The sequence below is a fragment of the Anomaloglossus baeobatrachus genome, chromosome 1, assembly GCF_048569485.1.
Source record: "Anomaloglossus baeobatrachus isolate aAnoBae1 chromosome 1, aAnoBae1.hap1, whole genome shotgun sequence".
Lineage (NCBI taxonomy): Eukaryota > Metazoa > Chordata > Amphibia > Anura > Aromobatidae > Anomaloglossus > Anomaloglossus baeobatrachus.
The window spans coordinates 711,317,676-711,332,416 of record NC_134353.1 but is presented as its reverse complement, the minus strand read 5'-3'; the positions used below and the strand labels follow the sequence as shown (position 1 = coordinate 711,332,416).

The 14,741-nt window shown below is 49.7% G+C and overlaps 1 protein-coding gene across 1 annotated transcript in view; it reads right to left on the bottom strand.

Moving 5' to 3' along the window:
* Positions 1–363: 363 nt before the first annotated feature.
* DDX51 (DEAD-box helicase 51) overlaps positions 364–14,741 on the bottom strand; it is a 78,868-nt gene continuing 64,490 nt past the window's right edge. Inside the window, exon 15 of the mRNA XM_075321578.1 lies at positions 364–1,942. Within this exon, the coding sequence (XP_075177693.1) occupies positions 1,916–1,942 (27 nt within the window). The 3' untranslated portion in view covers positions 364–1,915. The remainder of the gene's footprint in view (positions 1,943–14,741) is intronic.

Below are 14,741 nucleotides of genomic sequence, written 5' to 3'. Positions count from 1 at the left end.
TATCCGTCTTCTTACCGACATCTTATTACCTCACACATAAGCTTGTTATACTATGAATGTCTTTTGTTCCTATAGCAACCAATCACAGCTCCTATCAATAACCTTTAGCTCGCAGCTCCATTGACTAATGGAGGCAGGTTTTTTGGAGAGTAACTGTAAAGGGCGGGGTTAAACTTTCTCATCCAAACATAGTCTATGACGTTCCCTGAGTCACATGGGGCATCTGTTAAAAATTTCGTGATTGTAAATGCGACAGTGCGGATTCCTTTAGCGAACACACACACACACACACACACACCTTTATATATTAGATTGGTGAATTAAAGACATTTCAGAAAGAAAAGACAGACTGACAGCAATATCTGAACTCTACTCCTCCAAGAATGACAACTTTCTCTTTAATGAAGGTGACTGCACTTAAGCATAAATGTGTTTAGAATGAATTATAATAGACAAAAACAGTATAAAAGACATTCAAGTAGAAAAGTAGAGGTTGGAGGTCATCATGGGTGTTATATTGCATGAATGAAGGCGCAGCACAAGTTATCACATCACAGGTGGAATTCACTGATATTTATAACCCAACTCAACAATACTTGGAATTATTTTGATTTCATAAATGTTCTGAAGAATAACCCTATTTTTTACATGGACTGCAGTTTTAGAGTGCATTAATGCTACAGTCTTGTATGTAATGATACGGTCATTTGCATAAAACTGTAATTCCATTGACCAAGCTTTGGCACGGTTATAACCAAATTGTCCTGTATTTGTTTTCCAATAGATATATCGCAGCGGAAGAAAGTACCGCGGGGCTAAGAAGACCCTTGCTATCTTAGTCTATGTTCACACCATGTCTTTGGCCTTCGATTACTGTACATGTCCAGATGTATAGGTTAAACTGACATCTGTCTATCAATATAAAAAGGTAGATCTGTTTTTTCGTGTTTTTGTAACTGGATACCTTTGCATGGCTGTAATGTGCAAATGTTTGTGTCATATTAATGTATATCAGCCCCATGGAGGCTAAAAGAACACTACTTTATCCTCTGTCAGGCAGTTATATAACCATATGAACAGGTTTATACAGTGAGAGCTTTCCTGCCATACCCACCAATCATATATCACACACATTAAGTGAACATAGCCATATTGACTTTCAATTAAAGCACTCACATTTTTTTTATTAGCTAAACCTGTGTAAATGTGTGTAATATGGTATAAGTGCATTAATATACTCACCGATCGCAGTCTTCCCCGGTTTCCAGCACCACTCTGGTCATCTTCTCACTTATGTGACGTCTATATTGACTTGCCGGATCATATTGATGTCTATGTCTGAGCTCGAAGATGCTTTTATAATGTGACTATATGGAGCCACACTCAGATGCTGCATAGACATAAATTGCAAAAGTGACTTCCGGCTCACACATAGACATCAATGTGATCCGACAAGTTGAAATAGAAGTCAAGTGAATGAGAAGAGGACCAGAGTGGTGCCAAGAACTGGAAAACCCTCTTAGATTACATTGTACCCATTTACATAGGGTTAGTTAATAAGAAAAATATTGGGAATACTTTAAATTTGCTAGGCAAAAATATGGTATCTCTTAAATACAATTCTTAAAAAAGTAATTCTGTACATGAAAATAATAGGTAAATTTGTAAAACGTCTTGTGAATCATTAAGGCACAAAGTCCGCACTTCACAGAGTCGTGGTCCCCATAGAACAGAGCTCATCCATAACAGGCTGGTGACTTATCACACACATTCCCAATAGACGGTGTCAGAATCTGTCCGGCCTTTGTTACTAGTCTTCAGATTTGACAATTGAGACAACAGAAGCTCAACTGAACCAATAAGTTATTAGTTCCTAATAACGGAACCGATTATGCTTTGTTTACTTTTCCATAATTCAGCGACGCTTCTCAGCTCGTTCTTCCTGTGGACAGAAAAAACAAGGATCGAGATCAATTATTCAATATTTACCAATAAACTATTACTAGGGTGAGAAAAGCACCAGATATTGAATAGGGAGTCTAAGGTGGAACCTTTCTTTTTGTGGAAAGCACCAAGCTGGCGTAAGGAGAGTTATAAGCCATGCAATGCCCCTCTGGGAAATTAAATCTGCAAATAGCTTCTTCATCAAGGAAGAGGACTATAATTCTATCGTTACCTACTGGGAGAAGCAATTCTAAAAGTCAATAACAACCCTTGCCTAGGATGTTTATTTATGCCCTCATGTGGGAAAGGGTTAAAAACATCTGTTTAAATATCCTCTTTGTACCTGTATACAATATAAAATAGGGAAGTCTCCAACTTGGGAACTCCATTTATCATCTAAAGTGGATTTATAAAACTATGGAATCATACTAAATGCATTCATTTGAATGAATGCCACATAGCAGTCCATTTAGGGACAACACACAACAGTAAATTGTTGGGTGGGGGTTATATTAGAAGGGGTTAATTGTTGGGTGGGAGTTATATTAGAAGGGGTTAATTGTTGGGTGGGGTTATATTAGAAGGGGTTAATTGTTGGGTGGGGTTATATTAGAAGGGGTTTATTGTTGGGTGGGGTTATATTAGAAGGGGTTAATTGTTGGGTGGGGTTTTATTAGAAGGGGTTTATTGTTGGGTGGGGTTATATTAGAAGGGGTTTATTGTTGGGTGGGGTTATATTAGAAGGGGTTAATTGTTGGGTGGGGTTATATTAGAAGGGGTTTATTGTTGGGTGGGGTTATATTAGAAGGGGTTTATTGTTGGGTGGGGTTATATTAGAAGGGGTTAATTGTTGGGTGGGGTTATATTAGAAGGGGTTTATTGTTGGGTGGGGTTATATTAGAAGGGGTTAATTGTTGGGTGGGGTTATATTAGAAGGGGTTTATTGTTGGGTGGGGTTATATTAGAAGGGGTTAATTGTTGGGTGGGGTTATATTAGAAGGGGTTTATTGTTGGGTGGGGTTATATTAGAAGGGGTTAATTGTTGGGTGGGGTTATATTAGAAGGGGTTAATTGTTGGGTGGGGTTATATTAGAAGGGGTTTATTGTTGGGTGGGGTTATATTAGAAGGGGTTTATTGTTGGGTGGGGTTATATTAGAAGGGGTTTATTGTTGGGTGGGGTTATATTAGAAGGGGTTAATTGTTGGGTGGGATTATATTAGAAGGGGTTTATTGTTGAATATCCTTTTATAGTTTTGTACAAAAACTGAAAATTCTCAGTAAAGCTGGGTTCACACATAGCGACAGCGACAACGACATCGCTGTTACGTCACCATTTTCTGTGACGTAACACCGACCTTGTAAGTCGCTGTTATGATCGCTGCTTAGCTGTCAAACACAGCGATGCAGCAGCGATCATAACGTCGCTACATGTGCAGAGAGCAGGGAGCCGCGCACACTGCTTAGCGCTGGCTCCTTGCTCTCCTAGCTACAGTACACATACGGTTAATTACCCGATGTGTACTGCAGCTACATGTGCAGAGAGCAGGAGCCGGCACTGGCAGCAAGAGCGGCGGAGGCTGGTAACGAAGGTAAATATCGGGTAACCAGGGAAAGGTCTTCCCTTGGTTACCCGATGTTTACAGTGGTTACAGCTTTCCGCAGCTGCCAGACGCCGGCTCCTGCTCCCTGCTCGCTTCATTTCGTCGCTCTCTCGCTGTCACACACAGCGATGTGTGCTTCACAGCGGGAGAGCGACGACGAAAAAATGAAGCAGGACATTCAGCAACGAGCATTGACCTCACAGCAGGGGCCAGCTCGTTGCTGGATGTCACACACAGCGACAGCGACGGGACGTCGCTGCAACGTCACAGAAAATGGTGACGTAGCAGCGACGTCGTTGTCGTCGTCGCTGTGTGTGACACCACCTTAAATCTGCAGCAGTAAAATACACAATCGTGTGTTTTGTTGCAGAAATGCTGCAAAGATTTACCATTGGCATTGCATACATTGGTGCACTGTGAATCAGATTGTCAGCACATATCAAGTAATGCTGTGTTTTCTCTGAACTGTGCGGATACGTTTTGTAGAATCTTATTCACACTGCTACAACTGTAATACTGTACTGTCCGAAAAGAAGGGAATTTTGTTACTTACCGTAAATTCCTTTTCTTCTAGCTCTTATTGGGAGACCCAGACGATTGGGGTATAGCTACTGCCCTCCGGAGGCCACACAAAGCACTACACTAAAAAGTGCAAGGCCCCTCCCCCTCTGGCTATACCCCCCCGTGGTATCACGGGTTCTCCAGTTTTAGTGCCAAAGCAAGAAGGAGGAAGCCAATAACTGGTTTAAACAAATTAACTCCGAATAACGTCGGAGAACTGAAAAACCGTTCAACATGAACAACATGTGTACCCGCAAACAACCAAGAAATCCCGAAGGACAACAGGGCGGGTGCTGGGTCTCCCAATAAGAGCTAGAAGAAAAGGAATTTACGGTAAGTAACAAAATTCCCTTCTTCTTCAGCGCTCTATTGGGAGACCCAGACGATTGGGACGTCCAAAAGCTGTCCCTGGGTGGGTAAAGAGATACCTCATGTTAGAGCTGCAAAACAGCCCTCCCCTACGGGGATGTCACTGCCGCCTGCAGGACTCTTCTACCTAAGCTGGCATCCGCCGAAGCATAGGTATGCACCTGATAATGTTTGGTGAAAGTGTGCAGACTCGACCAGGTAGCTGCCTGGCACACCTGTTGAGCCGAAGCCTGGTGTCGTAGCGCCCAGGACGCACTCACGGCTCTGGTTGAATGGGCTTTCAGCCCTGAAAGAACCGGAAGCCCTGCAAAACGGTAGGCTTCCAGAATTGGTTCTTTGATCCATCGAGCCAGGATGGCTTTAGAAGCCTGCAACCTCTTGCGCGTACCAGCGACAAGAGCATCGGAACGGCGTACGGGCGCCGTGCGTGAAATGTAGATTCTGAGTGCTCTCACCAGATCTAGCAAACGTAAATCATTCTCATACCGGTGAACCGGATGAGTGCAAAAGGACGGTAAGGAGATATCCTGATTAAGATGAAACGAGGATACTACCTTAGGGAGAAACTCCGGAATGATGCGCAGCACTACCTTGTCCTGGTGAAACACCAGGAAGGGAGCCTTGGATGACAGAGCTGCCAGCTCAGACACTCGCCGAAGCGATGTGATCGCAACGAGAAACGCCACCTTCTGTGACAGGCGAGAAAAGGAAACTTCCTTCAGAGGCTCGAAAGGCGGCTTCTGGAGAGCAACTAGAACCCTGTTCAGATCCCATGGATCCAACGGCCGCTTGTACGGGGGTACGATATGACAAACCCCCTACGGGAACGTGCGCACCTTAGAAAGACGTGCTAGACGCTTCTGAAAAAACACGGATAGTGCTGAGACTTGCCCTTTGAGGGAGTCTAGCGACAAGCCCTTTTCTAACTCCTATTGTAGGAAGGAAAGAAAGATAGGCAATGCAAATGGCCAGGGAGACACTCCCTGAGTAGAGCACCAGATTAAGAAAAACTTTCCACGTTCTGTGGTAGATCTTAGCAGACGTGGGCTTCCTAGCCTGTCTCATGGTGGCAACGACCCCTTGGGATAATCCTGAAGACGCTAGGATCCAGGACACACAAGCCACACAGTCAGGTTCAGGGCCGCAGAATTCCGATGGAGAAAACGGCCCTTGAGACAGTAAGTCTGGTCGGTCTGGTAGTGACCCCGGTCGGCCGACCGTGAGATGCCACAGATCCGGGTACCACGATCTCCTCGGCCAGTCTGGTGCGACGAGTATGACGCGGCTGCCATCGGATCTGATTTTTGCGCAGTACTCTGGGCAAGAGTGCCAGAGGTGGAAACACATATGGGAGCCGGAACTGCGACCAATCTTGCACTAAGGCGTCTGCCGCCAGAGCTCTGTGATCGCGCGATCGTGCCATAAATGCCGGGACCTTGTTGGTGTGCCGAGACGCCATTAGGTCGACGTCCGGCCCCCCCCCCAGCGGCAACAGATTTCCTGAAACACGTCCGGGTGAAGGGACCATTCCCCCGCGTCCATGCCCTGGCGACTGAGGAAGCCTGCTTCCCAGTTTTCTACGCCCGGGATGTGAACTGCGGATATGGTGGATGCTGTGTCCTCCACCCACATGAGGATTCGCCGGACTTCCTGGAAGGCTGCTGACTGCGTGTCCCTCCTTGGTGGTTGATGTATGCCACCGCTGTGGAGATGTCCGACTGGATTCGGATCTGCTCCCTTCTAGCCACTTTTGGAAAGCTAATAGGGTAAGATACCCTGCCCCGATTTCCAGCACATCGAACTGAAGGGTGGACTCCTGCTGAGTCCACGTCCCCTGAGCCATGTGGCGGAGACAAACTGCTCCCCACCCTGACAGACTCGTATCTGTCGTGACCACTGCCCAGGATGGGGGCTATGGCAATGAGGTGGGAATAAGCCACTATTGCAGAGAGTCCTCGGCCGTCAGGGAAAGGGAGACTTCCCGTCCAGGGAGGTTGACTGCCCATCCCATTGGCGGAGAATGTCCGATTGCCGTTGGCGCAGATGAAACTGCGCAAAGAGAACTGCCTCGATGGCTGCCACCATCTTCCTTAGGAAGTGCATGAGGCGCCTTAAGGGGTGCGACTGGCCTTGAAGGAGAGACTGCACCTCTGTCCGCAGTGAACGCTGCTGGTTCAGCGGAAGCTTCACTATGGCTGATAGAGTATGAAACTCCATGCCGAGATACGTTAGTGATTGAGTCGGAGACAGATTTGACCTTGCCAAATTGATGATCCACCCGAAAGTCTGGAGAGTCTCCAGCGTAACATTCAGGCTGCGTTGGCATGCCTCGAGGGCGGTTGCTTTGACGAGTAGATCGTCCAAGTACGGAATCACCGGGTGTCCGTGAGAGTGCAAGACTGCTACCACTGCTGCCATGACCTTGGTGCCCACCCGTGGGGCTGTCGCCAGACTGAATGGCAGAGCTACGAACAGAAGATGTTCGTCTCCTATCACAAAACGTAGAAAACGTTGGTGCTCCGTAGCAATTGGCACGTGGAGATAGGCATCTTTGATGTCTGTTGAGGCAAGGAAGTCTCCTCGAGACATTGAGGCAATGACGGATCGGAGGGATCCCATCCGGAACCGCCTGGCGTTCGCATGCTCGTTGAGCAGTTTCAGAACCAGAACAGGACGGAAGGAACCGTCCATTTTTGGAGCCACAAGGAGATTGGAGTACAAACCCTCGCCCTCGTTCCTGAGGGGGGACAGGGATCACCACTCCTTCTGCTCTTAGAGCGTCCACCGCCTGCAGCAGGGCATCTGCTCGGTGGAGAGGTGGGGCCGTTCTGAAGAATGGAGTCGGAGGACGAGAACAGAACACTGTCCTGTGCACGTGAGCACAATGTCCGTCACCCACCGGTCTGTGACCTGTGGCAGCTAAATGTCGCCAAAGGCGGGGGAGTCTGCCATCAACCGCGGATGCGGAGAGAGAGAGAGAGCTGAGAGTCATGAGGAGACCGCCTTGGTAGCGGTTCCTCCGGCTGCCTTCCTTGGGCGTGATTGAGCCCGGCCGGAATCTGAGCCCGTCTGAGGTTTTGTAGCCCTTTTGCACGAGGACAATTGGGACCTGCCCGAGCTTGGGAAGGACCGAAACCTCGACTGTACTTTTAGGACAGCATTAATAGGGTAAGTCGCAGTGCAGACATTGCGGAGTTACGGACGCCTCTGCGGTACAGATGTACATGTGCTCAAGGCCAGCTGCGCAAGAACAGCTGAAAAGGTTAGGTTGCCTATACGGCTGTGAATGCCGGAGCAACCGACACGCCGATAGCCTCCTAGACAGATTTCAACCAGAGTCCATCTGTCTGTGAATGGCATCTTTAAGTGAAGCCCCATCTCCAGTGCAACTATGGCTCTATATGCAAGCCTGGAGATTGGAGAATCCACCTTTGGACCCTGGGTCCAGCGCTGACCACGTCAGGGGAAAAAAGGGATAACATGTATCCTAAAAACGTTTGGAGAAGACGCTTATCTGGTAAGCGTGGTGTTCCTGGACTGCTTCTCTGAAGTCAGCGTGGCCAGAAAAATACTCAATATCTGCGTGAGACACTGAAAAGGAACTTCTCCTGTTCGTCTCCTATCTCCACTGGGGGAGCTGAGGGAGAAAGATCCAACCTTCCATTGGTGGACGGTATAGGATCATTCCGTATGGCGTTACCACCCGGTGTATCCGGATTGAGAGCGATGTCAGTATCAAAGCCCTGAAGAGCTGCCTTTTGTTCAAGTAGATTGCCCATGGGTGCAAGTCTCTATATTATGACTACTCCGTCCCTGTCCATGGACAGGGTTGACAGGAGGTTTCTTTGGCCACAACTAGTAGAGCCCCGGCAGACGAAGTGCTAGAGACCCCGGCAGACGACGTGCTACAGGGGAGCATGCACACAATGGGACGGTGTCATGAACAGCATCCCATGTAGTAAAAACAGCACTGAAAACTGTGTTGCTTTTTTGCCGCTGCCGACTAGCTATCTAGAAGTATATAGCCAAGATTGGTGACCGTACATTGCAATGTATAGCATACAGGCATAAAGTACAAATGACCACTGCAGCACAAGCAATACAAGCAGCATAGAAGCCTGTGCCCTGGCACCCCTGCTCTTCTGCTGCTGTATACTAGTCATCTAGGGGAATATAGCCCAGAAGAGTGACCCTACAGTGCAATGTATAGCATACAAGCACAAGTACAAATGAACACTGCAGCACATGCAATCCAAGCAGCATAGAAGCCTGTGCCCTGGCACCTCTGCTCTTCTGCTGCTGTAGACTGGTCATCTAGGGGAATATAGCCCAGAAGAGTGACCATACAGTGCAATGTATAGCATACAAGCACAAGTACAAATGCACACTGCAGCCCATGCAATACAAGCAGCATAGAAAAAAACCTGTGCCCCAGCACCCTTGGTTTTCTGCTGCTGTAGTCTAGCCATTCCAGAAGAATATAGCTAAGACTAGCGACTGTACAGTGCAATGTATAGCATATCAGCATAAACACAAATGAACACCTCAGTCGTGCAAAACAAGCAGCCTAGAAAGCCTGTGCCTTAGCACACCTGCTTTCCTGCTGCTGATGTGTCGCTCCCCAAGCGGGCATATAGCGACCTATGCAGTTAAAAACAACACATGTATACACTGCAGTTATATCGTGGTCAGCACTATGTGTGCCTCTTACCGCCCGCCTATAAGCGGGTGTATGATCGCCACTGTCCTGCCTTGGTGCCCCGAGCTCTGCAGTAATGGCTGCCGGCTTCTTCCCCAGCTCGTGTGAGTAGGGGCGGGCCGTGGGCGTGCCCCCAAGGCAGAGCGGGAATCCGGCGTCCGACAGAGTGCAGTGAGAGGGCTGGAGCATGTAAAAAGGCTCCAGCCCTCGGCGCTGCTGATTGCTCAGCGCCTGTCCCCTTCCCTGAGTGACAGGGAGGGGGCGGGAACGAAGCGGCACTAGGCCGCAGAAGCCGGGGACTGGAGTTATAAGCGCCGCCGCCGTAAAAGCGCGGTCGGCGCCCAGTCCCCGGCGAACTACAAGTCCCAGCCGCGCCGCCGCTCCCGGAGCGTCCGGCGCGGTAGTTCCCAAAACACAAAGTCACTCAGCAAGGCTGCAGTGACTGTAACCCATTACTGTCCCCGGCGCACTAGCACACCCAGCAAGTCTGGAGTGTGCTGTGCCTGTGTGTACGGGGACACAGAGTACCTGTAATGGTGCAGGGCCATGTCCCTGAACGGTACTCCAGCTCCACATCCAGCAGGTTCAAATGGGTCTGTGGATGGAGCCCGGCGTCAGAGCTTTGAGGCCGGCAGGATCCCACTTCCTCAGAGCCCCTCAGGGGGATGTGGAAGGAAAGCAGCATGTGGGCTCCAGCCTCCGTACCAGCAATAGGTACCTCAACCTTACAACACCATCCAGGGGTGAGAAGGGAGCATGCTGGGGACACTATATGTGTCCTCTTTTCTTCCATCCGAAATAGTCAGCAGCTACTGCTGACTAAAATCTGTGGAGCTATGCGTGGATGTCTGACCTCCTTCGCACACAAAGCTAAAACTGGAGAACCCGTGATACCACGGGGGGGTATAGCCAGAGGGGGAGGGGCCTTGCACTTTTTAGTGTAGTGCTTTGTGTGGCCTCCGGAGGGCAGTAGCTATACCCCAATCGTCTGGGTCTCCCAATAGAGCGCTGAAGAAAACTACTGTTTTAAAAAAGAGAATTTTGTTACTTACCGTAAATTCTTTTTCTTATAGTTCCGACATGGGAGACCCAGACCATGGGGTGTATAGCTTCTGCCTCCGGAGGACACACAAAGTACTACACTCAAACGTGTAGCTCCTCCCTCCTAGCATATACACCCCCTGGTAGCCAGTCCTAGCCAGTTTAGTGCAAAAGCTGAAGGAGGACATCCACCCACAAGTAGAGACAGAGCAAAACCCGGAACAACCGGAACCTCTGTCTACAACAACAGCCGGTGATAACACACGGAACAAGAAACCTGCCAACAGGCAACAGGGAGGGTGCTGGGTCTCCCATGTCGGAACTATAAGAAAAAGAATTTACGGTAAGTAACAAAATTCTCTTTTTCTTCATCGTTCCTTATGGGAGACCCAGACCATGGGACGTTCTAAAGCAGTCCATGGGTGGGAATAAACAGAAAAACTGAGAAGTAGGCGAAACCTAACTTCACAAATGGGCGACAGCCGCCTGAAGGATGCGTCTGCCCAAGCTCGCATCTGCCGAAGCAAGAGCATGCACTTGGTAGTGCTTCGAAAAGGTATACAGACTAGTCCAAGTGGCAGCCTGACAGACCTGCTGAGCCGTAGCCTGTGCCTAAAACCCTAAGAGGCACCGACAGCTCTGGTCAAGTTTGCCTTGATCCCTGGCGGGAGAGGCACTTGAGTACACTGGTAGGTATCGGAAAAAGGCCGACCTAAACCAACGAGCCAGCAAGAATCAAATGTCCAGCATCAAGGAGGATAAAAATAAAACTTGTATTTATTTGTATGATTATAAAAACATACAGACTGTGCAGTGGACACAGAGGCACAAGTGCAAAAAGTGGATCTATCCGACGCGTTTCGACCAGAGAGTCTTATTCATGGCATGTGTTGTAACCAAACTGGTTCAGATTAAAAACTTTTTAATCTGAACCAGTTTGGTTACAACACATGCCATGAATAAGACTCTCTGGTCGAAACGCGTCGGATAGATCCACTTTTTGCACTTGTGCCTCTGTGTCCACTGTACAGTCTGTATGTTTTTATAATCATACAAATAAATACAAGTTTTATTTTTATCCTCCTTGATGCTGGACATTTGATTCTTGCTGCCTTCATCCCCGCCCAGGCCAGGGCGTTCCGTGCATCGGTGCAGAGTCCAGGAGTGAAGAGGGGTGAGCTGACATATTTCTCCTTTCAAACCAATGAGCCAGGGTCGGCTTAAATGCCGAAAGGCCCTTACGCTGACCAGCGGTCAGCACAAAAGAAAGGTGCACCGCCTAAAAACAGCGGTGCGAGACACATAGATCCGGAGCGCCCGCACCAGATCCAGAGTATGCAACGCCCTTTCAAAGCGATGAACAGGAGCCGGACAAAAGGAAGGCAGGGAAAATGCCCCGGTTAAGGTGGCAGCAACCACCTTAGGGAGAAAGTCCGGAGTCGGACGGAGAACCACCTTGTCTTGATGAAGGGAGGACCCCGAAGAGAGTGCAGCCAAAACAGAGACTCCCTTGAGGGAAGTCATGGCCACTAGAAAGACCACTTTCTGTGAAAGACTAAACAAAAGAAACCTCCCTAAGAGGCTCAAAGGGGGGTTTCCGGAAGCTGTGAGGACCGAATTAAGGTCCCAGGGCTCCAAGGGCCGCCGGTAAGGCGGAATGATGTGAGATGCGCCCAGCATGAAGGAGCGCACCTGGGCCAGCCGGGCGATACGCCGCTGGCACAACACTGACAGAGCCGAGACCTGTCCCTTAAGGGAATTGAGGGATAGTCCTAGCTGCAGACCGGACTGTAGAAGGGACAGGAGGGTCGGCAAGGCCAAAAGGCCAAAGGATACTTCCGAGCTCGAGTCATAGTGGAGATGACTTCAGGAGGGATACCAGAAGTCGTCAAGATCCATGACTCAAACGCCACGCCGACAAACTGAGAGCCGTAGGTTCTGGCGGAAGGACGGACCTCGAGAGAGAAGGTCTGGACAGTCCGGGAGATGCAATGGCACCTCTACGGACAGACGGAGCAGGTCAGGGTAGCAAGCTTGCCTGGGTCAGTCTGGAGTAATGAGAATGACCCGACGGCCCTCCTTTCTGATCTTGCGCAGGGCTCTGGACAAGAACTAGAGGGTGAAACACGTAAGACAGACGAAGCTGGGACCAAACTCGAACCAGTGCGTCTGCCGCAAAAACCTGAGGATCGTGGAGCCACGGTTTGACGGCAGAGACAATCTGCCTCCCAGTTTTTCACGTCTGGGATGTGGGCTGTGGATATGGTGGACTAGGAGTCCTCCGTCCACTGAAGAATGCGATGAACCTCCAACATTGCCAGGCGGCTGAGTGCCCCGCCCTGGAGGTTGATGTAGGCAAACGCTGTAGCGTTGTCTGACTGGACTCAAATGTGCCTGGCCGCCAACAGATGGTGAAAGGCTTAGAGAGCTAGAAACACAGCTCTGATTTCCAGCACATTGATCCAGAGGGCTGATTCGGACAGGGTCCAAGTGCCCTGCGCTCCATGGTGGAGATATACTGCTCCCCAGCCGGATAGACTAGCATCTTGGTGAGGATCACCCGGGACGGAGCCAAAAAGGAGCGTCCCTGAGACAGAGGGGACGATGCCACCATTGAAACGAGCCCCTGGTCTGTGGCAAAGCCACCGCCCCGTGGAAGGAGGAAGTCCGCTTGTTTCAACAGCGGAAAATATCCAGCCGCAGAGGACGCAGATGGAACTGGGCAAGGGAATTGCTTCCATTGACACCACCATCTGATCCAGCACCTGTATTAGGTGCCTGATGGAACGACGTCGACCGCCAGCGGAGGGACTGCTGTTTGACTAAGGGCAGATTCACAAGTGCCGACAGAGTCTCGAATTGCGTCCCTGGGTCTGTGAACTTCTGGGTCGAAGTCAGAGTGGACTTGGACAGAATGACAAACCACCCGAATTGGTTAGAGTGGCGAGAGTGAGCGAGGCACTCCGCTAACAGTCTGCACTGGATGAAACCCAGAGTAGAAGGCTGTCCTGGACAAAAAGATCACTGCCAACCCCTAGAAGTGCAGGACCGCAATCACAGCTGCCCCGACCTTGAGAATACTCGAGGGGCCGTGGCTAACCCAAAGGGAAGAGCCACTAATTGGACCACTCTGATTGCAAAACGTAGCCAACGCTGGTGTGAAACTGCGATTGGCACATGCAGATAGGCATCTCTGATGTCGATGGATGCTAGGGAATCTCCTTGGGTCAATGATTGATCGCAGAGACTCTATGCGAAACTGCCGCACCTGAACATGCTTGAGAAGCTTGAGATCCAGGTCGGAAGGCACCGCCCTCCTCGGGTACTAGGAATAGATTTAAGCAGAAATCTCAGAACCGTTCCCAGTTGGGAACCGGTACAATTACTCCAGTGGCCTGCAAGAATGCCACAGCCTGTGAGAAAGGCGGCGGCCTTGGAGCAGAGGGGAGTTGACAGAAAAAATCTGTTTGGTGGGCTGGATAGAATTCTATCCTGTAGCCGTGGGAGATGGTATCTCGCACCCACTGATCGGAGACGTGTTAAAACCATACATCGCCAAAGTGGGAGAGCCTGCCACCGACCAAGGACGTTGCTGGCGTGGCCAGATAGCCAGGAGGAGGCTGACTTAGTGGCAGCATGTCCTGCGGTCTTCTCGCGCGCCATTTGGGTTTACGATCCTTGGCTGAGCCAGTGGGCGAGGCCGAAGGCTTAGAGAACGATCAGATGGAGGAACAAAAAGAACGAAACCTCAACTGATTCCTGCCCTGGACAGGTTTCCTGGTTTAGGTTTGTGGCATGGAAGAAACTCTTCCCGCCAAGAGCTTCCTTAATAATTTCATCCAGTTGTTCCCGAACAGTCTGGTCCCAGCAAAAGGGAGCCCAGCAAGGAACTTCTTTAGAAGCATCCGCCTTCCACTTCCGAAGCCATAGGAGCCTGCGGATAGCGAGGAAATTAGCCGAGGCCACCGCAGTGCGGTGAGAGTATCCAGCATGGCAGACATGGTATAGGATGAAAAGACTGAAGTCTGGAAGTTAAGGCAACCATTTTGGGCAAAGAGTCCCTATGAGGGAATGCATCTCCTGTAGAGAAGCAGAGATGGCTTTGAAAGCCGCACTGCTGCAAATGGGGAGAACGAGGCCCCTGCCGCCTCCATACAGATTTGGCCAGAAGGACAACCTGGCGGACAGCAAAACCGTAAGTGAAGAGCCATCAGCCACTGATACAACGTCCGGGCTGAGAGTCTAAACACTGGAGGGACCACCTTTGGTGAATGAGCCCACTCCTTGACCACCGCTGGTGGAAGGGGAAAACTGTCATCAGAACCACGCTTTGGGAAGCATTTGCCAGAGCAGACCCTGGGCTTGGTCACAGTGGCCTGAAAACTGGAGTGGTTAAGGAACACACTCCTTATTCTCTTAGGCAAGGTAAACTGGTGTCCTTTTGCCAGAGAAGTTTGCTCCTCTGATACTGGCGGATTGAGGTCCAGTACAGAATTAATGTACAGTGGGATCCTTAGAGAGGTGC